This window comes from Muntiacus reevesi, chromosome 2, assembly GCF_963930625.1.
Source record: "Muntiacus reevesi chromosome 2, mMunRee1.1, whole genome shotgun sequence".
Taxonomy (NCBI): Eukaryota; Metazoa; Chordata; class Mammalia; order Artiodactyla; family Cervidae; genus Muntiacus; species Muntiacus reevesi.
The window spans coordinates 52,950,056-52,976,389 of NC_089250.1; the positions used below are offsets into that span (position 1 = coordinate 52,950,056).

General features: G+C 58.0%; 1 protein-coding gene across 2 annotated transcripts; it reads right to left on the bottom strand.

Moving 5' to 3' along the window:
* Positions 1-8,417: 8,417 nt before the first annotated feature.
* Positions 8,418-22,394, bottom strand: SLC17A9 (solute carrier family 17 member 9). Of its 2 annotated transcripts, XM_065919678.1 has the most exons (13): positions 22,202-22,394; positions 16,868-17,065; positions 16,498-16,637; positions 14,633-14,732; positions 13,210-13,340; positions 12,626-12,722; positions 12,377-12,473; positions 11,710-11,797; positions 11,045-11,079; positions 10,564-10,679; positions 9,918-9,973; positions 9,743-9,772; positions 8,418-9,360 (listed from the first exon to the last, which is right to left on the bottom strand). In XM_065919678.1, the coding sequence occupies exons 1-13, from the start codon at positions 22,258-22,260 to the stop codon at positions 9,197-9,199; spliced, it is 1,311 nt and encodes a 436-aa protein (XP_065775750.1). In that variant the 5' UTR covers positions 22,261-22,394; the 3' UTR covers positions 8,418-9,196. The 2 variants fall into 2 exon arrangements, with proteins under 2 accessions (XP_065775750.1, XP_065775751.1); XM_065919679.1 differs by lacking the exon at positions 9,743-9,772.
* Positions 22,395-26,334: the final 3,940 nt, after the last annotated feature.

The window sequence follows — 26,334 nt, forward strand, 5'->3', positions numbered from 1 at the left end:
CTAAAATATTTAAGATTTTTATATTTCAGGGGTTTCACGGGGGACTTGTGCTGCCAGGCATATGTGGACACCAGCCGCTCCAGCAGAGAACTACGGGGCCACTAGGCACAGGCCTGGGCAACAGCAATAGCAGACACTGTCCTGGCTGGCACAGTCCTCCTGGTTGAGAGGTTAGAATTCACTTCATTTGGGAAGGGAGCACTTTGTCCCTCTTGAAATCGGGAGTGGCTGATGGCCGAGGGAGGGTCATAGGCTCCCAGGACAGTCACAGTAGAGAATAGGGATGCGGGACTTTGGATGCCTGTGTCTCTGCAGCCCCTCAACATGCTCCTCTTGCTGCTGAGTACTGAAAAGGAGCCTAAACCAGAATCAACCAAATGTCCACCAGCTGAGGAGTAACCAACAGTAGGGGCTCATCTATTACTCAGCTATGCGTGACACCCTGATGAACCCAGAGGATATCACCATCAGTGAGAAAAGCCAGACACAGGAGACCCCACAGTGTGTGATTCCACTTGTACGAAATGCCCAGAAGAGGCAAATCCAGGAAGACGGAAGTAGATTATTAGTTGTTAGGAGCTGGAGTAAAAGAGCGTTGTGGTGACTACTAATGGGTACAAAATATCCTTTTGGGGTGGTGAAAAGGTTCTGAAACTTGATAGAGGTGTTGACTGTACAACATTAAAACCAGTGAAAGTGGTAAATTTGAAAAAGACAGTCACCACGATGAGATGATGTTGGTATCAATCGTAACGACTTAACCCTGATCAATTAACTGACTAACCTACTCAAAGACTGTTAATGATCAAGTGTCTCCATGTGCCAGGCACAGCTGTCTGCTGAAGACAAACAGTGAGCAAGAACAGGTGAACCCTGGCAGAACCCACCATTGAGAACTGGCATGGACAGTAATCAGATAAGTTAGCCTGAGATGAAGGAAGGCTTCCTGGAGGAGGTGACCTTGGGCTGAGCTTGGGAGGATGGGGTGTGGGCAAGCCAGGCAGAGGAAAAGCAGGTACAGAGGCCCCAGGGCAGCAGTGGGGCCCTAAGGGATGAGGGAAGGATGAACTTGGTGGAGAGGTAAGAGGTTGGGAGGGCAGGGCTAGGGTCCCCGCTGAGCAGAGGTGAGGAGTACAGGACCAATGATGGGAGCGTCCCCACAGCAGTGGACACCACTGTAGGAAGAAGGTGAGTCCAGGGCAGCTCATGTGCCTGACACCAAGCCCTTCTCTGAGCCTGGTCAGCACCTTGGACAGGGCCTGGGGGCTGAAGCCCAGCAAGGACACCAGAAAGACTTCACAAGGCTGTCACCCTGACTCCAGAGAGGAGGACAGCAGACATGACATAGCAGCAGGCACTGGACCTGCTCGACCTGGCGGGGGAGAGGCAGCAGAGGCCAGGGATGGGGAGGGGGAGGGGAGAGCGGGCAGCACACAGAAGTTGGCATGCCCATGCAGCCTCATCCGAGACGCTGTGTCCTTCTCACTTCTTCCAAGGGGAACTTGTCCTCCTCTCAAGGAGACCAGCTCCCCAGCCCCCATCCTCGGGTGAGCTTTTATGTCCCACAAAGGCCCAGGGTGGACGGGAAACGGTCTGCGGATCCCATGCTCCGGTGGCCTGTGTCTCAGGCTGACCCTGGTCACATCCATCCCCCGATGATCCCCTGCTTCTGTCCTGCACCCGATCCCTGGTGGGTCTGGGCCTGCAGCCCCCTCCACCAGCAACACAGGGACCCAAGCCGGCCGGTTTGGATTCTGTTGTTTCTCTTACCTTTAGATGTTCAACAGCATGAATATTCTTATTTTTTATTTAAAACTAATTTGGAGTTCTCACTCTCCAAGGGGCTTCTAATCACCAAAAAGTGCCTACGGCAAGAGCTGATTGACAGGCCAGCGTGGCCACTTCTGAAGAACAAATTGGCCATTGGCAGAGCCACATACAAAGGAGGACGCCCAGGGCTGGTTATTTATGAGCTATTAGGGAGGCGCAGTCAGCATCTGCTTCCCACATGGGCAAAAACACCTGTCAGACATCAGGAGGCCATAAAACACACACGTTTAACAGTTACTTTGTTTAAAAAGTCATTAAAATTGAATGTCAGCTAAAACTTAGGAAAACATTTATTCTTCAAACCCCTTTGAATCTTGCTGGTGAGCCAGAGACAGGACTGTCTCTAATTCAACAAAGACACGAGTGTGTAAACAGGCAGGCGAGGCCCCGGGTGGCCATAGCGACAGAACAGAGTGTGGAAGGAAAGGCAACCACCAGGGCCGCCCAGACCTCCTGCCCACCCCGCGCTGACTGCAGATGAGCTGGCCCTCCACCTACGAGGAGGCAGCTGCCGGCCCCCCACTCCCATTTGCCCAGAGCTGCCCATTAGGTCAACTCTGGAGACAAGTCCACGATGGGAACCTACTGGCCCAGGCCCAGGATGGGGTCCAAGCAGCAGGCAGGACCTGGGGCAGGGGTTAATCCAGGAGTTACAGCAGGGCCAGGCCAGCCCTGAGGGTCTCCTGCCAGAAGGCTGAGACCATGTCCTACTGCTTCTGAATCACAGATGTGCCCAGGAGGAGAGGGTAAATGCAGAGGATGAGAGCATAGATGGATATAGGCCCCAGAGACTGGACTTTATAACTGGTCAATTTTGACACAGACCAAGTAGCCGAGCCTTGTATGTTTTTCACGTAAAAGGATTAACCAGGAGACTTCCCTGGCGGTCCAGTGGCTAAGACGCCTCACAACCAATGCATGGGACCCAGGTTTGATCCCTGGTCAGGGAACTAGATCCCACAGGCTACAACTAAGAGTTTGCATGCCGCAACAAAGTTTTGAAGATACCTTATGTGGCAACTAAGACTTGAAAGCTGCTGCTGCTGCTGCTGCTAAGTTGCTTCAGTTGTGTCTGACTCTGTGTGACCCCGTAGATGGCAGCCCACCAGTCTCTCCTGTCCCTGGGATTCTCCAGGCAAGAATACTGGAGTGGGTTGCCATTTCCTTCTCCAATGCATGCATGCATGCTAAGTCACTTCAGTCGTGTCCGACTCTGTGCGACCCTATGGACAGCAGCCCTCCAGGCTCCTCGGTCCATAGGATTCTCCAAGCAAGAATACTGGAGTGGGTTGCCATTTCCTTCTCCCTGGAAGAGCCAAACAAATAAATTAGAATAAATATTTTAAAAAAATGAACCCTGGGAATTCCCTGGTAGTCCAGTGGTTAAGACTCTGAGCTTCCACTGCAGGGGGCTTGGATTCAATCCCTGGTCGGGAAACTAAGATCCCATATGCTGCATAGTGCACCCAAAAAGAAGGAAAGAATTGACCTTGGTGATTTTCACTTCAGAAAAGGAAGCATAGAAATAGAAATGATAAAAATGTGAGTGGTCCAAGGGACAGATGACTGATGAATAGGCAAAGCCCAGCAGTGGGGAGACAGTTGGGAGGGGTGTAGCTCTGGGACCTTCATCACCTGGCTCCTTGGACCTGTCCGTATTCAGTTCATCCACTTGGGGCAAAAATACTGGAGAGCGAGAAGACAGAGAAACCTCCTGAAGTCTCACCAGCCTGTGGGGAGAACTCCGGGAAACTATGGTGCTGAGGGTCCTTAGGACCCCGGACTCTGGGGTGCTGCAGCACTGTGAGCGTCTCCCACCCCCGAGCCCCAACCTGACCAAGCTCGTCCTTAGCCAAAGAGAGAAAAAGTGCTGCCTGAGCCCAGCTCCACCGTCCCTCAGCCGAGGGCCGGGCTGCAGGGGGCTGGTCCCCACCTCCTCTGGGAGCAGGACCAGGCTGGGCTGTCACTTACTGATCACCTGGGGCCTGGAGGGCAGTTCATCCGTGTGGCATCTTCTAGTCTAACGGATGGAAAGTCTCAGATGCAGGAGCTGTGTGTCCCTCCCAAGTTGGGAGGGGTTCTGGAAGCCCCCGGCCTGGGATGCAGGGGGCTCCTGCAGATGAGGCCAAGGTGGAGATTTGCAGCGGGAGGTCATGGGGGTAGTCTCAGCACCAGTGGTTTGAGGGGAGCGGGGGGGCGGGGAGTGGGGAGCAGGGGAGGAATTGGGATGCTTTGCTGCTACAACCGAAGGCTCCACCACCCCATGGGAGCTCTGGAACCTGATACTCCTTAGGGTTGTCCCAGCTGAGGCCAAGGGCAGGGCCTCTGTCCCTCCATGCTGCAGAGGGGTCAACCCCAGGAAGGAGACTCAGCTGTGAGCCGCTAGCAACCCCACCCCATCCATAAGGGGGTCTGAGTGGCCCACAGCACCCACTAGGTCTCCAGGGCAGTTTCTCCTGGTTCCTGTGGCTCTGGGCTCCAGACAGGTAGAAGTGGGGGAGCCACACTGTTATGAGCTGAACGAGGTCCCCAAAATTCATATGTTGACGTCCTGAACCCCTAGGATCTCAGAACGTGACTGTGTTTGGAAATAAGGCCTTTCCAGGGTGGGGATAACTTTAAACCGAGGTCCCTAGGGTGGCCCTGATCCAATCTGTTTGTCCTGATAAGAAGAGATTAGGACAAAGGCATAGGGAAGGGATGAGCCCGTGACGACACGGGGGTGGAGGGGGGGGGGTCGCCATCCACATGCATAAGAGAGGGACCTCTGCTGGAACCTCGACCCCAGACTGCCAGCCTCCAGGCCTGTGAGAGGTCTGCTGTCCCAACCCCGGGTCTGAGAGCTTGGTCCTGCAGCCCCAGGACACTACCACCTCCAGACCGCCGGGGAGAGCTGGGCTGCCCCCTGTGCATGTGTCTTGTTCTGGTCACAAAACTCGTCCACACCATCAGAACAGAACAGAGACTCGGAGCCCAGGAGGGGGAGGAGGGCACAGTCAACTGGCCCGGGGGTCTTCCGTCCTGCCCCAAGGTGTCAGGGCACTGCTTTGAGCCCCACTCACAGGACACTAGCTCGCAGGGCTGCGCGTACATCACTCTCTGGGCACTCCTGCCCGGGACCCCTCCTGCGCTGACCTGTGACCCCACAGGACCCCACATGGCCACCGCCTCTGGGCTCAGGGAGGAGCAGCCGGGGCCCTTGGCCTCAGAGGGGCTGGAAGGCGGAGGGTCCCGAAGCCGGAGGACGCTAGTCCCCTGAGGCCTGCACCAGCCTCCTGGCCAGTTTCTTTGAAAATTCGGAGCCTCTTTTGTCTTCCAAAGGTCAAAGGGCCAAGCTTGCCTTTAATTAAAATGCACATCCTTTAATTAAAGTCCCCATAACACATGAAGGGCATCCACTGAAATACGACGTGTGACACAGTCATTTCTCTGCTGTTAATTACTAATTAATGAAGCTATTTCAATTAATAGCTTCCCCACCTCGCTCCCCCTTTGACAGGCCCCGTGCTGGGTGCGTCCTGCAGTCTTGCAGTCTGAAGAGGCTCCTGCCACCTCGCTGAATATTCATGCCATGGCCTCAACGGCCTTCAATTAAACATGATAAAGCAAATTCCCTAAAAGTGTGTTTCTACGTGCAGCTCAGCTCCCTCTGCTGCGGAGGGGGGTAGTGGCTCCACTGCACATGGGAAAGAACTCAGCCGTGGTCCCCAGGGTTGGGGGTGGTCCCCAGGGTTGGGGGTGGTCCAACTGCCCAGGGTGGCCCCCGTACCTCCCACCCGGGGAAAGGTGAGCAAGGGGTCCCCAGGGGCAAGTGGTGACCCATAGGGCCTTGCTGTCCTAGGGCTGAAAGACAGAGCCAAGAAATGGGGGTGGGGAGCCCAGACAGGTGGGTCTAATTAGCATGCTAATTACAAATATTAAGTGGCCGTTAAAGATCCTGTTTTAAAGAAAAGACAGAAAAGAGTCACTTACTGAGGGGACACCTTACCTGTGGGGGTAGGGTGGGAGTGGGGGCAGAGGGGTTTGGGGGGTGGGGCACCTAGTGAGGCCTGTGTGGGGCTTTTGGGGTCTAGGATAGGACCTGGGGGGACTTCAACCGGCCCTGAGCCCTTCAACATCCTGAGCACCGGAGGGACCCCAGCCCCACCTGAGGCCAGACTTCCGCAGTCCCGAATGGGGTGGGGGGACAGTCCTGCCCTTGAGGACACCTGCGCCCTGGGGAGAGGAGAGGGTGGGGGGAACGGACCTCGGGGCCTCCAACTATTAAGTCCTGCTGGCATGTCATCTTCTTATTAGAAGTGGACACAGAAACCGCGTGTGTGCAGGAGGCCTGGCGGCCAGTGGGAGGGACCCAGACTGGGGGAGGGGTGGTGAGAGAGGGCCCCCGCCCCCGGAAGTCGCCCCACGTGCGCCCTCCCAGGCCCGGCCACTCCTGGGTCCCCCTCCTGCCTTGGGCTCCAGTCTTGTGCATCCTCACTCCTGGAACATCCTGCCAACCTATCCCTTCCTACGGAGCCGAGGGGCCCGAGCGCCGGTGCACTGGTGGCCAACCAGATCCCTCAACCCTCAACCTGGCGTCCCAGGGAAGAGCCAGGTCTGCTGCTGGGGGGCCAGGACAAAGCCCTGTCGGACGGCGCCCTCTGTCGGCCGGCTGCGGGGCAACAACAGCCTGGTCCTCCCAATGCACTTCTGGCCGCGGGCGGTGCAGGCATAGACATGAGGCACGCGCGCGCGCGCACACACACACACACACACACACACACACACACACACCGCGCACAAATGCACACTCATGGCCCTGGGTAGCCAGAGCCCCTCCTCTCGGGAGTGAAGGCACAGCAGTTTTGGTGTCCAGGGTCTGGTGACCCTGCAGAAGCCTGCCAGTCCCCTGCCTGCCCCCGTCTTCCCGCCACCGCACTCAGGGTCAATGTTGGCTCTGGGACCCTGCCAGGGCCACCCAGGGGTGAGGCCGTGTCTGGGCCTGCCTGCACCAGATAACACATGACCTCCTGCCCGCCCTGTCTCTGCTAACAGCACTTGTCTGCCCACCAGCAAACGCTTTCACCTAGAATCCAAGGAGCCCATTCCAGGGCCCAGCATTGGCCTTGGGAAGGGGTGGAGCTGTACCCAGCTCCCAGAGGACGCTCAGGACAGGAACAGCAGTGATGGGAGGAGAAGGCCCAGCTGCTCACAGCAGGCCCAGTGCCCCCACCCCGGCTCCTCCTTCTCCTGCCCTCTGAGGTGGTGACTGCGAGGCCGTGACAGAAGTCCAACCGAGGCCTGGAATCCCAATTTACACGAGTGCCCTGGGCCCCATCCCTCAGGACTCAGGCACGGAGACACCAAATGGGATGGCTGTGTTCCCTCTCTCAGTCTCTCCAAGAGTTTACAGTTCGCTGTGGGTTAAAGACAAAGGAGAAGAGGGTGAAAGAAGATGAGATGGTTGGATGGCATCATCAACTCAACGGACATGAGTTTGAGCAAACTCCGGGAGATAGTGAAGGACAGGGAAGCCTAGTGTGCTGCAGCCCGTGAGGTTGCAAAGCGTAGCAGACAACCGAGTGACTGAACAACAAAAGACAAAGGTGTTATTCTAACACCCAGGCTCACAGCAGTGAATTCACAGTGACCAAGAGGTGGAAGCAGCCCGTGTTCCCCTGACGGATGAAGAGGTTAAACAAGACGTGGTCCATCCACACGATAGAATATTACATGGACTTAAAAGGAAGGCGATCCTGCTACATGATTCAACACGGATGCACAGTGAGGACATCATGTTTAGTGAAACGAGCCATCATGAAAGGACAAATACTGTAGGATGGGTTCCCATGAGGGCCTCGAGGGGTCAGCGCCATAGAGACAGAACACAGATGGTGGATGCCAGGGGCTGGCAGGGAGGGGACAGTTCTCATTTGGGAGGAGAAAGTCATGGTGGAGATGGGGGTGACGCTTGCCCAACAAGGTGAACGTACAGAGGCACTCATAAACAGTCACAAGCCCATGGCTGTCCTGCGTCCCATGTCCTAAGGAGGACACCCTACTATGGGGGAACTTTCTGGGCTGGGCTCCCAGCTCAGGTCAGCACAGCCTGGAATTCCACCTGAGGTTTCTCGTGAAAAACCCCAGCCAAGCAAACAGAAAGGCCTTCATGGTAAATTCATATTCTTGCTGCGTCTCTGTAAACAATCAGGCCAAACCTAGAGAGGCCAGACTCACTTTGTAATCGAGAATCTTTCTTTCTGATTCTTCCTGATCAAAAGTGGGGGTGGGGGGCTGTCGGGGGAAATCTTTGCTCACATGGAAAATTAGGATTTGTCTGATCCTAGAATCTGCACAGAGGACAGCACTGCCGAGAGGCTCTGACACAGACGTGCAGACAGGGTCTGTCTGGGGTGGAGCAAGGAAGGCCCATCTCAGCGGTGCTTTAGCATTCATGTCAGCACCCACGTGGATCAGGGTGTCTGTCTGTTCCTGATATTTTCCTTGAACTGTTTGTAAGGCTTTGCTGGTTTCCTCAAATGAATGAAATAAATCTTTAACATGCGTTTATTCTTTTTATAAATAGAGTGTGAAATGACATAATGGTCTTCTTTTTAAATAGTTTAATAGTCATCATTTAAATAAGGCTTTGGTGTGATTTTCCATATTCTCATAGTTTCTTTTTTCTACATATACATCTTGCAGAGTCTATTATTAATCTGTAAGACAACTGGTCCCTCTAGTGTAAACAGGGAGGGAGAAAAACAAGGAGGACAGGGGTTCCACTGGTTCAGGGTGTGTCCTGCCCAGGAGAGTTGCCCATGCACCCTCACGAGGCACTAGGGGAGCAGGTCCATCAGCAGTGCCCAGGGATTCACAGGAGGGGCACCAGGGACAGGTCCCCTGGGGACACTTGGTCATGTCAGAAGGCAGGGCTGGCTGTTGGGACTAGGGGCCTGTCTGGTGGGTGGGGGCCAGGGATAGTGCTAAAGACCCTAAAGTGCATAGGATGGCCCCCTCCAGAGCATGATCTGACCCCCAGTGTCGAAACACAAAGCCAAGCAGTTCCGGGGGGAGACTCCAGTCGACCGCCTGCCCTGCACCAACATGACCACAGGGAGGGATGACTGCGTGGGGCTCGTATGAATCTACACAGAACAGACCGTGTCTGTCATGAAGCTGCTGCTACTAAAGATACTAATCCATCCACACTGAAGTTTCACCAACTGGAAGAAGGGTGAGACCCCCAAGGCGGGGGGGGGGGGAGCAGGCTGCACCCCCCTGGGCTGAGGCTCCCTCCCTTTAGGGCCAGGAGCAAAAGGGCCCCTAAGCAGGGCCCAGTTCCCTGTTGATGGCCCAAGGTCCTCAGGGATGTAGGTCAGGGCGGTTAGAGGTCCTCATGGGCGGGGCTCAGGTCCACCCGCTGGGCCTTCCCAAACACAAGGAAGGTGCATAGCCCCAGGCTGCTGATGGCGGCCACCAGATTGAACACAGATGTCCAGGAGCCCGTGGTCTCGATGAGGTAGCCGCCCAGGCACACGCCCACTACACCTGTACCGCAAGAGGGGACAGGCTGGTTGGGGGACAGACAGGCCGGCTTGAGGACAGGCTGTCCAGCCCCTGCGAGGACAGTGCAGAGAGAAGCTAGGGGCCCTGAGGGCACCAGGTCTGTCATTGCAATCCAGTCCTCAGTCTCTGAGGACCCACTCATGTGCAGGGGCTCCATGTCATTGTGAGCGTGAACACCACGAAGGGCAGCTCTATCCTCGCCCCACAGCCAGCTCCAGGGTCTGAGCTCCCCCCAACTGCTCTAACACTATGGGACCGCCAAGGGGCACCATGCCCCATCCTGAGGGCTGAGGCAGAGGGTGGGAGGACACAGGGGTGGGGCAGCTTGAAACCCGCAGGCAGGGGACCCCAGCCCACCTCTCACCTGCCAAGGCCCCGGCTGTGTTGGCCACGCCTGGAATAGGACAGGGAGAATGAGGATTGGTCGGTGGAAGCCCACTGGAACCCTCCCACAGCCCACATGCCAGGGGGTAGGCCCTAGGGGCCCCGAGCAGGAAGGGGCAACTGCTCCCTATTCAAAGAGGACCTGTGGTCCTTACCAAACAGAAAGCCGGCACAGGAAGGGGCCAGATCCTGGATATTAACGGAAATGCCGCTGTGGGAAAGAGGAGAGAACGGGGGCGAGTGATCAAAGGATGGCTGCCACCCACCATGCCAGCTGTAGCTCTTTTGATCACCTGGATCCCAGAGGCCAGCCAGGCCTGTCCACCACACCAGGAGGTCAGCCCCAGCTCAGCAATAGTGATAGCGCGGGACCCACTCCCAGAATGAAATAAGACGGGAGGCAAGCTTGCTTGAGTGCACGCTCAACTTTGCTGTCCAATAATTCGGAAAACGACATCAAGTTCCAACTCAGAACAATTCAGAGCTGTTTTCCTGATTAAACCCTGAGCTGCAGCGCAGGTTGTGGGACATGAGGCTCGATCCCCACCTTCAGCTCAAAGGATGCTGCTCAGAGATCAGCATCTCCTCTGTCAGCTGTCCCCCAAACACCACTTCATTTTCCCAAAAAGCCCAGGTCCTCGCCGGCTCCATTCCTCTTCGCCTCATGGTTCACTCATGGGGACCTGTCACCACCCACCCTCCACGTGCATGCTGAGACACATGGCTCCTCCCCCGTACCCAAGACCCGGGAGCCCAAAGGCGGCGTGGGGGGCTCTGGTGGATGAGGCACCTGGTCCTCACCTGTGGTTGAAGGTCTGGAGGCCGATGGAGGCTGATGCGAAGACCACAGAGTTACAAAAGCTTGACGTGTGGCCCAGACACAGGGCAAAAACACTGGACAGGCCAAGGCCCATCACCTGCAGGAGAGACAAGTGGGGACGCGGTGGGAGCCTTGGGCCTTCCTGGGCTGCCCGGGGTGCAGTGAATGAGGGTGGGTGGGGCTCCCTCTCATGCCCGGAGGACATGGGACAAGGCTACGCTAACCAGCTGGCCGTGCTAGTTGCAGCCAGAGAAGCCCCAGTCAACGAGTGCAGACTCAGGCCCAAAAATGGGTACCAGGGCTCAGGGAAGGGCCTCAGCTAGCCAGACCAGTCCCCAGAGCTGACCTAGGGAGTCCTCCAGCCGCTGCACCACACTAGCCACCTTCTAGGTCAGGGGCCCTGGGAGCAAAACAAGGTCAGAGTGGGAAAGTCAGGAGAGAGCGGTCTCAGGACCTTCCTACCTGCATGAACTTCCGAACGGTGATGGTCCTGTAACCTGGACAGGGGAAGACCAGAAAGTCCCGCTGGCCATCTGTGCCGCCCCACCCCTGACAGCATCTGGAGGGGTCCCACCTGGCAGGGCTGCAGGGAGAGGAGGGCTGGGCCAGGCTCGCGGGGGACAGCCTGCATCATCTGAGCCATGTGCACATGTGTATGAGTGTGTGTGTGCACTTAGAGGCTGAGCAAAGCAAGGCACTCAAGGATTACAAAATGTTTTCTTTGTGTTTCTGCAAATTTTCTACTTTTCCCTCAGTGAGTGGGTGGTTCCTTTGGTAACAAGGACAAGACTGATATTTAAGCGGAGCATGCCTGTGAGATGGTCATCCTCGGGTGTGCATGGGTGTGCAGGTCTGTGCTCTGACCCCACCGGGGGGCTGTGTCTAGCACCTAGGTGGGAGAATCTACTGCTACATGGTGAATATGTCCCCTTCACAGGGAACAGGCTAGGGAGGAGGCAGGCTGGAAGCAGCCATTGGCTGTCAGGCTGGGAGCCGGGCACCAGGGCCCCCAGGGCTGGCTCTCTGGACCAGGGACCCACATCATGGCTAGTCCTCAGGGGTGTGGCCTCCTCCTTGCTGTAGCGGCACCCAGGAGGGATGCCTCCCTCCCCTCCTCCAGGGCTCACCCTGATTGATGAGATGGTCAGAGAGAAGCCCGCTGAGCAGACTGGCAGGAATGGCCACCAGCCAGGGCACCACGTTGAAGATCCAGCCCTGGAGGGAGGGAGTGGAGGGACGTAAGAGGCATCCAGAGTGGGCACCTGGCCACCCGGAGAGGACAAAGGGGTGGGGTGGCCGCTGCCCATGACCGCTGCGCAGTAAGTCTCTCTTCTGCCCACAGACTAGGCCTCCCAGACCCTAATCCATCCCCGACACGGACCGAGCGCTGGGCCCACTGGTGCTGTCTCCCCTGTGAGCAGGACCTCCCTCGTGGCTCCCCACAGGGTGGGGGTAGAGCTGGGGATTGCGTCCTGCCCAGAGTGTGTGACCCGATGTTCCTGGTCACCAGACCGGGGGGTCTGGTGGCTGGGCGGCTGGAGTGAAGCCAGCCAGGCTGACTGCAGCATATCTGTGCCCACATCAGGAACCCTGCATGCCCCCCAACCCCAGGAAGGACTGTCCACAGTTGGGTGGGCAGACAGGGCAGTAGCTGGGCCTCTCCTGTGTGCACCCAGGCACCGGCGCTGGGCCACATGGTGTAAGAACTGCCAGAGCCTGGGCAGAAGGAACCCAGCTCTCTGCACACGCCTTGCGGTGCCCCCCACCCTGCGAGCTGCCTGGTGGCCAACCCACCTTGGAGCTGGGGAAGGTCTCCTTAAAGAAGGTCGGCAGCCAGGAGAGGAGGATGAAGAAGGAGCAGGCCGCCGAGAGCTGGGAGATGATGGCTGCCCTGGGGGGCGGGTGCCAGGCTCAGCATCCACACCTGGAGCCCCTCCCCATACCAGGATGGCCAGGGGCTGAGAGCGGGGAGCCGAGTGGAGCTGCCTCCGCGCCGGCTGCTCCCCAGGCCCCCTATCCCCATCCCCACGACAGCCCGCTCACCAGACAGAAGGCTTTCGGAAGAGCTGTCTCCAGGGCACCTTGGTGTGTCTGGACACGGGCAGGCCCTGCGCCAGGATGCCCAGGGCCAGGATGAGATCTGAGGGGGGAGGCAGGTCCACCTGAAAGCCATCCAGGGGAGGATGGACCTGCTCCCAGAGACCAGAGGCTGGGGGCAGCTTGTGGGCCCCTGGCTGTACGTGGGGGCTGTACACCCTCTCTGCCAGCCTCTGGGGTCGGCAGCACTTGCCTTTGGGGGTGGACATTAGTGCTGACTATCTGTCCTGAGCCCTCAAACCTCTCAGGCCCCATTCCTGTCACTGGAGGCCACCATTTCCCCTGCAAACTGCCTGTGCCAGCCGAGCGGCTCCTGCACGTCTGCATTCATCCAACAGCTCCCAGACTTGACCGTAGCCCGGATGAGACTCAGGGAGCAGGCATTCTCTCTATTTGGGGCATCCTTCTCTGGAGGGCAGAGCCACAGCCTCGGGTCCCCGGGCCCACACGGTTCAGTGGCCCTTCCCTGGAGGGGACGAGGCACCAGGAGGGCACCAGGCCTCCCAACCTCCCTGGGGAGCGGCACGTACCTCTCTCATTCAGGAGACACCTGTACACGTAACCCACCCACAGCAGGGTGAGCCCGCCCGAGAAGTAGAAGACGCTTGGCCAGCCATACCAGTCCAGGAGCAGGGAGCCCACAGCCCCAGTCACCAGCGTCCTGCAAAGACAGCGGGCGTGGCCAGGACCCTTGCTTCACAGGGGCCAGAGTTGCCTCTGCGACCCCACCTTGTGTGAGCTGACTCCCTGGAAAACAGGGCACCCTGTCATCTGTGGAGCAGCTGCCCAGGAGGGCAGGTTCTGTGCGGGATGCTAGGGGTGCGAGCTGGCAGGGCATTCTGATGCCACAGGCCGGCGTGGTACTCAGGCATAGCCACGCAGTCATGATGTGGCACAGGGGCCCTGCTTTGCGCTAGGATCTCCCTACTAGGCCTTCAGTTGCCCTACACTTGCACATGAATCTTTTTAAAATAAAAAAAGGCAATGAGAAGACAAGTGATTGCAAGAATTCGCTGACATAAAACCACCACGCTGTTTTCAGCTCCTCGTTATCAGAGAGGATGAAATTTCAAAAAGACTTCTAAATGCAGAAAAAACCTCCAAACCCCACTGCCTCCCTGTGTCCTGGGGGCCTCCCCGCCACAGGCTGGCCTGTCTGCCCAGGAGCTTCTCCCCACTGCCCCCCATGTGCTGAGGCTCGACCAGGAGATGGTTAAAGAAGGAAAAAGCTTCCCACCAAGGCCCGTGGAGGCTGCCTTCTGCTCTGAGCCTCCATTTCCCCATCTGAGGGGACGGGGTTGGGCACGGTCTCTCCCTGTGCCTCCCGTCTACCTGCTCCCACCCAACAGGTCCAGGTCACCCAGTGAGATGGGATTTCAGATGCACTGTGAACCTTTCTTGGTGTGATTCGTCTCATACTGCTTCTCTGAAATTCATGTTTCACTGGGCACCCAGGGCTTCCATCTGGGCAGCTCCCAGCCACCCCCACAGGCACCCCTGGCCCCTCTGCATTCTTGCCTGGAACTTGGCAGCAGTGAAGTGAGGCCCTGAACCCAGGGGTTGGAAAGCCCCATTAGGACAGCAAGACACCCCACGGAGGGTCTGGTGCTCTGGGGGACATGCAGTAGAGAGGGACACAGGATCAGATCTGTCATGACTGGACCACGATAGGTGCCCTCTAAAGCAAACGCAGGCCACTTCCCCCATGGAGAAGGCCCCCATCCAGTTCTGTCAGTGCAGATGAAAGTGAACATAAGTGGGCAAGAGCCCCAAAGCCCATTTCATCTGCCGCTGGCCCCAGGGAGACAAAGCAAACACAGTGATGGGGGGAGGGCGGCGGGCAGCAAGTGCCTCCAGGAGCAGACTCTCCATGTGTCACCATCACTGAACCTGTGTGGCCCTGTGGCATTCGCACATGTGGCCTGTCCCCGCCAGCCCCAGGCTGGGACTTACCCGAACTGGGAGCCGGCCCCCACGGTGCTGTAGGTGAAGGCTCGCTCACTCTCCCGCACCTTCTGGGACAGCAGGCTGGTCAGCGCAGGGAAGTAAACCCCTGGAGCAGGTGGAGAAGAAAGGGGCCATGTGGAGCTGTGTCCCGAGCCAGTTGGCCCACGACGCCCACCAGGGCAGCAGGTCGAGGCATGAGAGATGGGCTGGAAGTACCAGGGGCCCTCGGTGACTGTCCAAGCCCAGGTCTCCTTCCTCCTTGCATCACCCCCAGGACAACAGATCTGGGCTTTTCCTGACACTTGGCTAAGGAGACATTCAGCTAGGGCAGTTGGGGGTGGTACGGAGCGGGGTTATGCCGGCTCTCAAGGCCACAGGGCTCCAGAGTCCTGGCACTGACACAGAGGATCATGCACACACGTGACAAGTGCACACACTAACACACACGGTGCATGAATGTCGGGTGAGACCTGCAAGGCCTTGAGGGACCACAGTGCCGGGTCCTGGCTGTGACATTGCCCTGTAGCTATGGGATATGTTGCTGCAGGGAGGTGGAGGGGGCGGGGGGGAGCAGCTTGGGGCCTCCCTGCAGCTTTCATTGCAACTTCCTGTGAAGCTATAATTATTTCAAAATCTAGTTTTGAAAAAAGCAAAACTACTGGGGGCCTGCAACTCTTGCCTGTTACACTGGGTTTTTCTCCAAAAGCACCCAGGAGAGGCTCAGAGGCAGGGGCACTGGGAAAGGACATGGCCCCCACCTTCCCTTTGGAACCCAGCACTGCCCACACCAAGCGCTGGTCACCCAGGGTGAGAATTGCCCCTGGACCCCTGGTCTGTTCACTGTAACAGGTCACACAGAGAAGTCCTTCCGCCCCCTAGTAGGGTGGGGAGAAACAGCCGGGTGCCCAGGGGGCAGCCACCAGTCAGGTGTCACACAGCTCAGTCCTGCCTCAGCTGCAGGACAGACAGTACTAGACATGGTCACATGGGGTGATTTGGAAGGAGTGCAGGTGCTGGACTGCCTGGAGCACCAGGACCACCCCTAGGCTGGGCCGATGGGGCTGATCAGGAATCAGGGAGAGGCCCAGTCCAGGATGTCTGGGATTCTGGGGGTGTGGGCTGGAGGCAAGCCCACCCCCAGCCCAGGCTCTGGGAAGTGGGAGATATGGTAAGGAACGGGGTGTATCCTGTCAGATGCCAGGCTGGGGTAGGGAAGGAGCTCAGAAAGTCATCCCACCCCCGGAGGGAGGGCGTGAGACCCTGCCACCAACTCCCCCCCGCCCCCCGGGGGCCTTTGAGGAGCCCTCTCTCCAGAAGCGTAACGTCCCCAAAGCATGAGACCCAGAGGTCTTGGGAAAGCTGGCATCCCTCTGCCTGCTGGCCCAGCCAGCGTGGGGTGTGGCCTGCAACTGGGCACATCTCCATGGTGGAGCTGACTGCACCACGAGGCAGCCTGGTGGCCACCATCCCTGGAGCAGACTTTGTGGCAGCAGGACATGTGACATTAGAACGTGCCAGCCAGCCTGTGAAGTGACTCTAGAAAACAGAAAGTGTTCGGGTGCCAAGGCACCAGAGCACAGACAAACACCGGTGCAGGGATGTGAGACTGAGAGCTGGCTGCCCGCCAGTGGGAAGGGTCCTCCGCTGACCACCTGCCCCACCAGGCGCGTCCTCACCAGCAACAGCCTTGGGTGCTAATGCACCCGCTGTGATTTGAGGCAGAATTTGAGGCATACCATACACAGGCCCCCACACGAGGACACGTATGCATGCTCAAGAACACCTGCCTGAACACGCACCCATAGGCACAGGTACACACGCACACACACGTGTGCACACAATCCCTTGCTTTGCTGCGCTTGGGCCCCCACCTTGGAGCAAGCCTGTGAGGATGCGAGAGAAGGTCATGAAGGCCAGGTGGGCGCTGCCAAGGTGTGCGAGCAGTGGAGTGGCCACGGTGATGAAGCCCCAGGCAGAAGCTGAGAGCAGGATGACCTTCTCGCCGCCGATCCTGCAAGGGGGACAAGAGGGAGGCCATGCGGAGCTGTGCGGCCAGGCTGCCAGGATGGGCTGGACCAGGAGATCCTGCTGAGGAGGGGATGGGGTCCCCAAGGAGCCAAGCACCCCAAGACAGCTGAGTGCTGGCCGAGCCCACCCCTGCTCAGACCTCGGGTCTTCCAGTCCCCACATTCTGTTCCTAGGAGCCCCTTCTCCCAGCCTGGCCTGGGGGGCAGGGATTACCGGTCCCCCAGGTGGCCGCCCACCACCTGAGTCAGGCAGTAGCCCCAGAAGAAGCTGCTGAGCACGACGCCGGCCTCTTTCTTGTTCCAGCCGAAGTCCTGGCTCATGGAGGCGGCGCAGACAGGCATGCTGACGCGGGCACAGTAGAGCAGGCACGTGCCCAACAGCAGTGTCCCTGTCCATACCTGGCACTCGGGCCTGGGGAGAGAGAGGCTGATGTGAGGGACAGCTCGGCCACCTCTCGAACGCCCACCTGCCCATGTCTGGTGACTCCTGGGAGGAAGAGGCAGATGCTGGAAATGACGCCTGAGGTCCCTGAAACAGCGGAGGTGGAGCAACACGGTGGCCAGCAAGGGCAGGTTAATAAGCTGCAGTGGGGGAGATCCAGTGCTCCAGGACATAGGCACTCAGTTTCCACAGACCAAGTGTAACCCACCAAGGGGGCAACGGGCTGGCAGGACCCCAGTTGAGGCAGAGGGGAGGTAGGACCAGTGCTGTGGCCCCTGCAAGGCCCCCAGGAAAGCTGGGTCTGCTCAGCAGGGAACCCAGGGGAAAGTGGTGTGAGGTGGCCAGCATGCCGTGGGGGCCAGAGGCCCCTTAGAGGAGCCTGGGCAGCAGGGAGGCAGCCCCAATCTCCTAGGAAGGTTGCCAGACAATATCCATACGGGGACTGTCTTCCAAACTCCTGGCCAGCACTCCTCAATTATCAGTCACCAAATCAGAAGTCAGAGACAAGAGCCCAGGGGCTCAGCACCTATAGGACCCTGGTCCAAGGTGGGGTGGGAAGAGGCATCCCAGGACATCAGGGGGAAGTGCAGGACCCAAGCAGTGTGGCTCGGTGGCAGTACTGTCCACGGCAGTCCATGGACAGTGACAAATGGACACTGATCTGGGATGTGAAAGGGGGACTCTAGTATGGGGCACAGGGAAGTCTTTACCGGCTTCACCGTAGCTCTGTAAATCTGTGTGTGCATACTAAGTTGCTTTAGTCATGTCCAACTGTTTGAGACTCTACTTTGGGACTGTAACCCGCCAGGCTCCTCTGTTCATGGGATTCTCCAGGCAAGAATACTGGAGAGGGTTGCCAGGCCCTCCTCCAGGAGATCTTCCTGATCCAATCTACAACTGTTCTTAAAGATGAGATGGGGGTGGTGGGATTTTTAAATGAGAGAGAGAAGAGCCTCAGTGCCCTTTCTGTCCGGGGAGGATGGGGAATGGCCTGGGGGAGGGCACCACTAGTGACTTGTGATGTCTTTGTGCAATGTGGGGACATCCCCTGCAGGGGTCACAGCAGTGGGGAGTTCAGGAGGGGGGAGGCCTTGAGGCAGCCTTTGGGTGCCTTGGGGATACTGCATACACCTGGGCTCTCCTGCCTAACTGGGGCAAGGGTTCTCCTGGGGCAGGGGTGAGGTGGGGGGGTCAGGAGAGTGGGGAGGCCTTGAGGCAGCCTTGAGGGGGTGTCTTGGGCATCCTGTTTACACCTGGGCTCACCTGCCTAAATGGGGCAAGGGTTCTCCTAGGGCAGGGGTGAGGTCGGGGGGCGGGAGAGTGTGATGCTGCTCAGGTTGTGGGGAGGAAACAGGGCAGAGGCTTCAAGTCTGCCCCCCCTCATCCCCAGGCCTGGCGGAAAGGGGCCAAGGCGTCAGTGCTGTAAGGCCTTGGGAAGGCCACTGGGCAGGCAAGGTCAGCAGGAGTGCATGGGCAGTTCTCAGAACAGTTCAGTTTAGTTCAGTCGCTCAGTCGTGTCTGACTCTTTGCGACCCCATGAACCGCAGCATGCCAGGCCTCCCTGTCCATCACTAACTGCCAGAGTCTACCCAAACCCATGTCCAAGAGAGGGAATTCCCCTGTGATCCAGTGATTAGGACTCTGGTGCAGGGGGTGGGGGCTGGGGGGTGGGAGGTGGGTTTCAATCCCTGGTCGGGAAACTAAGATCTCACAAGGCATGCAGTGGTGTCACCAAAAAAAAAAAAAAAAAGGAACAGAGGGCAGGGACCTCAAACCTGGCAGATGAGCCTGGACCCTAGAGTCTCACCCTTGTGCCCCAAGCCCATTCAAACCTTTGAACCCCTGTCTGGACCTGGCGGGGGGTCCCTTGGCTGCCTTGCTGGGTATTGGCCTGAAAACAGCGAGAGGGGCCAAGGGCGGCAGAAGCTTTGACTCCATCTGTGGGCACGGAGGCATATCCCCTCCCTGTGGCATCCCCCCAGGCTGAGGCCGCCTTGGGGGACAGTCCAGGGTGAGGCCAGGACCAGCGCTGGGAGGGCCGGAGCCCTTGCCTGGATGCCTCCCAGGAGTAAGAGACCTCAGAGGCCCTGAGTGTAACTTCGTGCCCTGAGCCAGTGGGCGTCACGCACCAGGAGACTGGTAAATGGGCGTGATGGGCCATGTCCATTATCTCCAGGTCATGGCCACTGCCACCTGGGGCAAGTGCAGCCACATGGGGAGGCGGACACGGGCCCAACCACCAGACCTCCTGAGCTTCAGTTTCCTCGGTGAAGATGGGCTCATTCCCCTGACGCCTGTCTCCCTCACAGGTCAGTGACTAGCAAGGTGACTGCCAGCACCCGAAGCCCCAACAAGGAGCTGTTGACTGGGGGGTTGGGGTGGGGCCGGGGGAGGCTTGGCAACAGCGTCCACCTCCTACCAGCATTTCCCCCCCAACCCCGTTCCACTCCCCCTGGCAACTCAGTGCACTTTCCCACAGGCCAGGAAACGAGATGGGGAGCCTTCCCGTGTCTCAGGCTTGCAGAGGCCCTGGGTGGGGGGAGGCTCAGGGCCACATCATCCAGCTGCTGCCCCCTGGAGGCTGTGGGGTCCTGCAATCCCACCAGTGGAGACAGACCTCCACTCGAGGGGACTTGGGGGGCATAAGCCCAGCCTGCTTCCCCAGAGGGTTGTGTTTGCCAGTTAGGAGTCTGGGAATTACTGTCCAAAGTGCTGTTAGCTCTGGACGAAAGGAATGGTCTGATGTGATGAGCAACTCTCCCAAGGAGACACTTGGGTGCTACTCTGGGCCCCAGCCTGACTGCGGGGGCCCTCCTTTCCCTGGGCCTCAGTTTCCCCAGGTGCACTGGACCACAGATTTCATGCTGCGTCTCTGGTCTCTGGGTGCCCTGAGGAGGGGCAAGGATGGGGCTCCTGGGCAGTACTCTGTGACAATTTGCATTTTCTATTAGAGCTTCCTATGAGTCCAGTGGGAAAGTGTCCCATGTTGGAAGGCCCGCGATTCTGCAGTCCCAGGAGACATCTGCTCAACTGGTTGGGGGCAGATGCCCCCTTGGAAGCTGCCTAGTGACCCTCAGTGACCAGGGAGAGGCCATCGTGCCCCCACCTTCCTTCCTGGTTGGCAAAGGGTGACTGGAATGACTCAGAAGTGGGGATAGCAGCGCAGTGGCTGATGAGGCAGGTCTGGGGGCTGCCCCTCTCAGAGGCGAAGCGGGGGCAGAACCCCATAGGGCAGGTCGAGGACTCTCCTGGGGCCTGGTGGCCTCAAATGCTAATTTTCTTTACAGAACCAGACTGTGAGTGGGGTCTGGGGGTAGGACAGGGGAGGGGCATCAGGAAGGCTAAGGAGGCCACAGGAGGAACTGGCTCAGCGACCCCCAGAGGAGCTCAGGGTCTGTCTCCTCTGGGGCTCCAACCGCGGAAATGACGTCTCCAGTCCCCCCTCTTGCCCCCACTTTTCCAGCCTGGCACGGCAGGCCAACCGGCAGAAGCGGGCAGAGGACTGGTGAGTGCAGGTCCATGAGCCTCAGAGGCTGGCGCAGGGTGACCTCCAAAGCCTGCAGGTGAGCCCTGCGAGCCCAGGCACCGGGGAGCAGAGCTTCCAACATCCATGAACAACCACAGCCGGAAGATGCCTTTAAAAAGGAAGCTTTGTTCCTTTCTGTGGCCAAAGTTATGAAGGGTCACCTGCATAGATGGGACCGCACCCCCAGCACACCTGCCCCTCCTTTGGATGCAATTTGCCAGCGCCCCAGGAGCCTGGTTCTGTTTGCTCTCTGGGTGGGAAGTCCAGTTGGAAACCAGGGAAAGCCGGCTGAGACTGGCCTACTCTGGAAGGCTGGCAGGGCACCGAGAGGTCAGGAAAGGCATCAGCTTCCAGACCACTGGTTGACCCTGAACTTAAGGCACCAAAATGGGGACCCCCACAGGAGTTGGGGGGCCAGGTGCTATGGGCTTCCTCCCAGGGCCCTGGAGGACCCGCGGCCCTGTCCCTGAGCTGGCAGGCAGTGCCGCTGGCCGGGCGAAGGGACATCCTCCACGGGTGCTGGGGACACCGAACCAGCAAGTCTGCTGGTGCAGGCGACCCAGATGTGGCGACTGATCAAAACGCCAGACCCAGAATCCTGGTCTCCGGAAGGGCTTGCTGGGAACACGTAAGGTCATGACAGGATCAGCCATGAAAAGTACCAAAGACCTTCATCCCCTCATTCTGCCCAGTCCTGAGTCTTGTCCATGCCCCCAACTTTTCTAGAAACTTCTGCTTCCTGCCGAAGGCCCCCATGCCTGAGAAGCACCCATGGTTGAGCAAACACGAGGTCACGTGGACCCTCGATTCGGAAAAGGGAACTGTGCCTGCTGCTGGGGACAGAGGGCAAGGGCCAGAGAGAAGCGGGGTTGAGGCTGCCGGCTGCCCTGTCAGATATGTCCCTGGGGAACAGCCCTGCCTCTGGGTGGTCTACACAGCAGTCAGCAGCTGCACACGGTCGCCACAGCCCTTTGTCACAGTTCTCATCACCTTTATCCACACAGGGTGTGAACCACTCCACCCAGGACCCTGCTGCCTGCCTGTAAGGTGCTCCTTTCTAAACCAGGCAGGGAGGGAGGGAGGTGGTGAAGGCAAAGACAGACTGCTACAAAGCAACAGGACTCTCTAGAAGCTCCAGCCCTCTGCCCAGCCGCCTGCAGAGCTCCTATCACTTGGGTTGGCTCCTGGGTCAGCTCGAGGGAGGAGGCCTCACGTAGACAACTTGCCCAGGATGGCAGGGGTCAGAGTCTGCTACAGGTTCCAGGGTAGCCCCCTGCCCCCAGCCCACTGACTGGGCACCTACAGGTGGCCCTCAGGTGGGTGGTCACAGGCGGGGGCTGGGGCCTGTCAACGTGTGTGGTCCTGAGCTGGGAGGCCCTGACCCCAGCCCTCCCATCCCCCAAGACCCGACCTAGCCTGCAGAGAGCTGACGGCGTAGTAGGGAACCGGGCCCTGGATGGAAGGGAGGCGGCCGGGTGGTACGTGGCCCCTAGGCGGAGCAAGGTGCCGCCGGCGGGAGCTGTCTCCGCCCAGGACGCCCGCACCCTCCCCTGACCATCCCCCGACGCGCGCGGCCCCACCTGGACCACTGGGTGTCCTCGGCCGCGTCCCTGCGGGTCTCGTCCGGGGGCGGCTGCATCGGGCGCGGACGGCGCGGGCGCAGCGTGTCCGGGGCCGCTCCCGCCCGGCCGAGCCACCGGGCAGCGCCGCCCAAGTCCACGTGTCAGTCCCAGCGGCGCTTCCGTCCGGCGCGCTCCCAGGACGTGTCGCCCCCGGACGGCCACCGCGGGGGGCGGGCGGGCAGGGCGGGGCCCGCAACTCGGTACCCGCCCCACTCACATCCGTCGGGGAGGCCGGGCCTGGCGTTCCCGAGGTCGGGGCAGACCCCTGCGCGCCCCAGGGCCTTCTCGCGGCCGCCGCGGACGTCCGGGACGGCGCGGGCGCTTCCCCTGCAGCTGGCCGGAAGGATGGGGCTCTGGAGGAACTGAGCCGGCGGTGACCCTGGCGGGCAGCCTGCATGCTGTCCACACATGGGGGGCTCCTCACCTCGCAGGGCTGTGCACACCTCAGGTGAGAGTTGGGGTTGGTCTCACCCACTGCAAGGGGAGCAAGACTGGAAGGGAACCAGTTTCAAAATGGGTCTTTGAAGGCGGGCTCTGGCCCCGGGACCCTGGAGCAGTAGGGGGGAGCCTGGCGATCCAGAGCCCACGGAGGGGACCGAGTGTTCTGACTCCTGGCAGGTGCCAGGCCCCGCCCTCGAATCCCTGGATCCTCGCTCTTGGGGGGATTCTCGTGACTTCAGAAGCCTTGACGCCCAGGGGTGGTGGGCACAGCCACAGAGAGGCAGCAAGTGGACTTCTGGGCAATTCCGCTTCTCCCAGCTGCTGCCTCTTCACACCCACAACCCCACCTCCACCCCACTCCCCTGGGTTCATCCTTCACATAGCAGCCTGGTGAACCTGGCCGGGTCACACCAGGAGAAAGCCCTCTGAACAAAACCTAAAATGCCCTACCCCTTGGCCTTGGCCTTCCTTGTCCCCCAGCTCCTTCTGTGCAGTGGTGTCCACTGCAGGCCTGGCTCGCCCTGCTCCACACACGCTAGCGGAACAGGTGGCGCTTCTTCTACCCATACGATGCTCAATGGGACAGAAAGATGGTGTGGAGAGAGGGGTGCTCCCCCAAATAACCCAGGACTGAGGAAAGTGTGAGAATCCTTGCTAAATTCTACCTGGTAGTTCACTGCCACCCACTGCCCCAGGCGCTTTGATGATGATTTAAAAAATTTATTTTTGGCTGCATTGGGTCTTTTTTTTTAAAATCTATTTATTTACTTTAGGCTGTGCTGGGTCTTCGTTGCTACACAGGCTTTTCTCTAGTTGTGATGAGTGGGGGTTACTCATCGTTGTGGTGCATGGGCTTCTTACTGCGGTGGCGTCTCTTGTGAAGCACAGGCTTCAGTAGCTGTGGTGCTTGGGCTCAGCAGTTGCGGTTCCCAGGCTCTGGAGCACAGGCTCAATAGTTGAGGTGCACTCACTTAGTTGCTCCGTGGCATGTGGGATCTTCCCGGATCAGGGATCCAACCTGTCTCCTGCATAGGCAGGTGGATTTTGAACCACTGAGTCACCAGGGAAGCCCTGCACTGGGTCTTAGTTGTGGTATGCAGGATTTCTCACTGCTGTGCAGACTTCTCTCTAGTTGTGGCATGCAGGCTCAGCAGTTGCAGCACATGGACTTACTACTCCCCCCACAGCCTGTGGGATCTTAGTTCCCTGGCCAGGGATCAAACCTGTGTTCCCTGCATTGGAAGGTGGATTCTTAACTACTGGACCACCAGGGTAGTCCCTGATGGTGATTTTATATGAAAACCTAGAGCCGCACCATGGGGGACATTTGTCATTTGCTTACCCAAAGCCCCTCTGCTCTTGGAGCTGTGCATGAGCAAAACACAGAAAGGAAACCAAGAGGGCAGGGAAGGGTGGCTTCTGCCATGGGATGGGCTGGGAAGTGAACCTGAAAAGACCTGCGCGTCAAGTCTGAGAGCAATGAGCAGGGCATGGAGGTGGGGTGGGCAGAGGCCCAGGGTAGCTCCAGGACCACAAGGAGCCTGGTGGGTGAGTAAGGGGACAGGAAGGGGGACAAAGCAGTGGGGAAGGGCAGGCTCATGGGTCTTGGTGGTCAGGTAGAGTCCAGCCAGGGCTCTGACACTGGAAGCCCTAGAGGGTCACAGGATCACCCTGGCTGCTGTGAGGATCACTCAGGGTGGCCAGGGCAGAGGCAAGGAAGGACAGGCCACTGCAGTACTCCAGGCCCAAGGTGAGGAGGCTTTGGCTAGTGGGGAACAAGAGGTGGAGGGTTGCTCGGAATGCACAGAGGCCAATGGAGGGCCAGGGGTGAGCATCTGACCCCTTCCTGAGCCTCTGAGCTGGGCAGGGTCATCCTCCATGAGGCAGAAAATCTGGGCGTCAGCTAGGGCTACTAGACCACATGTCCCAACCCGAGAGGAAGCCACGCTCACGTTGGCAGCAGCTGGACACGCCTCCAGCTTTCAGTAACCTCTGTGAGGGACCTCATATCCAGCCAACCCACTGTTCCTGAGTTTCAGGTGCAGTTCCAGGTGCAGAGTGATCAGTGGGTCGTGTACAGAGACTAGCCCCGGCCCCCAATGCTGGTGACAGCTGTTCCGGCCATGCCCACTGGTGTTGGGGCCTTGGGCTCTTACTCATTTGGGGCCTGTGCACCTTGCGTGAGTTTTACTTCCAGTTTTGCTGCCTAGACACACCACAAAGGCCTCACTGCTATGTCGTGACCTCACCTTCCTCAGCCTCCAGACCCATCCCTACTGTGCAGCACAGATGGGCTGCTACACCTGGCACTTCTGGTCAAGTGCAGCCCCGCTGGACCATGGCCTGGGTGTCCCTGTGGTCCTCGCCACCTCTGGCCGCTGTGTAGCCCAGTCAGCATTTGGGGAAAGCACAGACGTCACACTGCTTTAGGAAAGTTGCCCACCACATGCTTGCTCTGCATGTCGGTCTTCAGGGGGCATCCTGGCTGGACGGTAGAGCCAGCCTTGCAGCCACCAGGTTCACCCCTGGCATTTCGGTCTGCTCCAGGACCCATCCGAACCAACAGCTGCCTTTTCTAGAAGCTGGAAACCTTAATTCAAATAACAAAATACAGTATTTCTCATGTGCCTTGCAATAATCCCTATGCTTTGAAAGAATCCAAACTAGGGGTCATTCCTCATGTGACTTCACAACATCAGGAACACAGAGCACCAAATTATTGTCACGTTTTATTTATTTCAAGGCACTTTCCACCAGAAAGTGTAAAAAAGAAATAAACTACCCTGGTAAAACATCACATTTTAACAAACATGACAGCGAGATTCAAATGAGATGAAGTAGAAAAATCGACATACTTAATGTTCATTATCTTGAAATGCTTGCTGGAAAAAAAAAAAAAAACAGACTGCAAAAGGAGGAAACATAAAAGTCTGCAAAGCCGCCCCTTTAAAGATTTCCAGCCCATGGGAAAGGAACCACGCTCTTTATACAAAGGAAAAGAACCTAACAGCACCATCTGAGTTCTCCACATCTCGCTGGCACCCAGCTCACATGGGTCTTTGCACTGACTGGTCAAGCCCCTCACTGACTAAATGGTGAACAAGCCAGCAGTACTTCTCTTAAGCATTCGGCAACACTTCCTACACGTGACAGGCCCTCCTCAGGTCCCCATAGTTTATGGGTGATTCTTACCCAGTAATATACATCTCAAACTCGCCATTTTGAAAAATGTCAGATTGATTGTATGTTAATGATGCACATAAATTATCTTATATACACTAATAATAAAGGATAGGAATATGCTGAATTACTTCGTGCTTTTCGAAAAGTTTAATTTTATCTCTACTTCCCTAATATTTTTCTTCAGCTTCTGCTGAAAATTAAAGGCCCCTCTCTCCCTACTTTTATTCCCAAATCTTAAGAGGAAATGATCATACAGAAAGGTCACATCTAAGTTGATGACTGAGACAGAGGTGAAGCTCATCACTTCCAGGGGGTGAGCAAAGAACCCCTCCTAGGGCCTGATGGTCTCCTGATGGTCTATGAAGACCTCAGCGCTTTTGCCTTTGCTCTGTGACTGGGGAGGGAAAACTCTGCCTGAAGCTGTACCCACTAAAAACCAGTGACCTGCAGCCTCCAAGCGCAGCTGG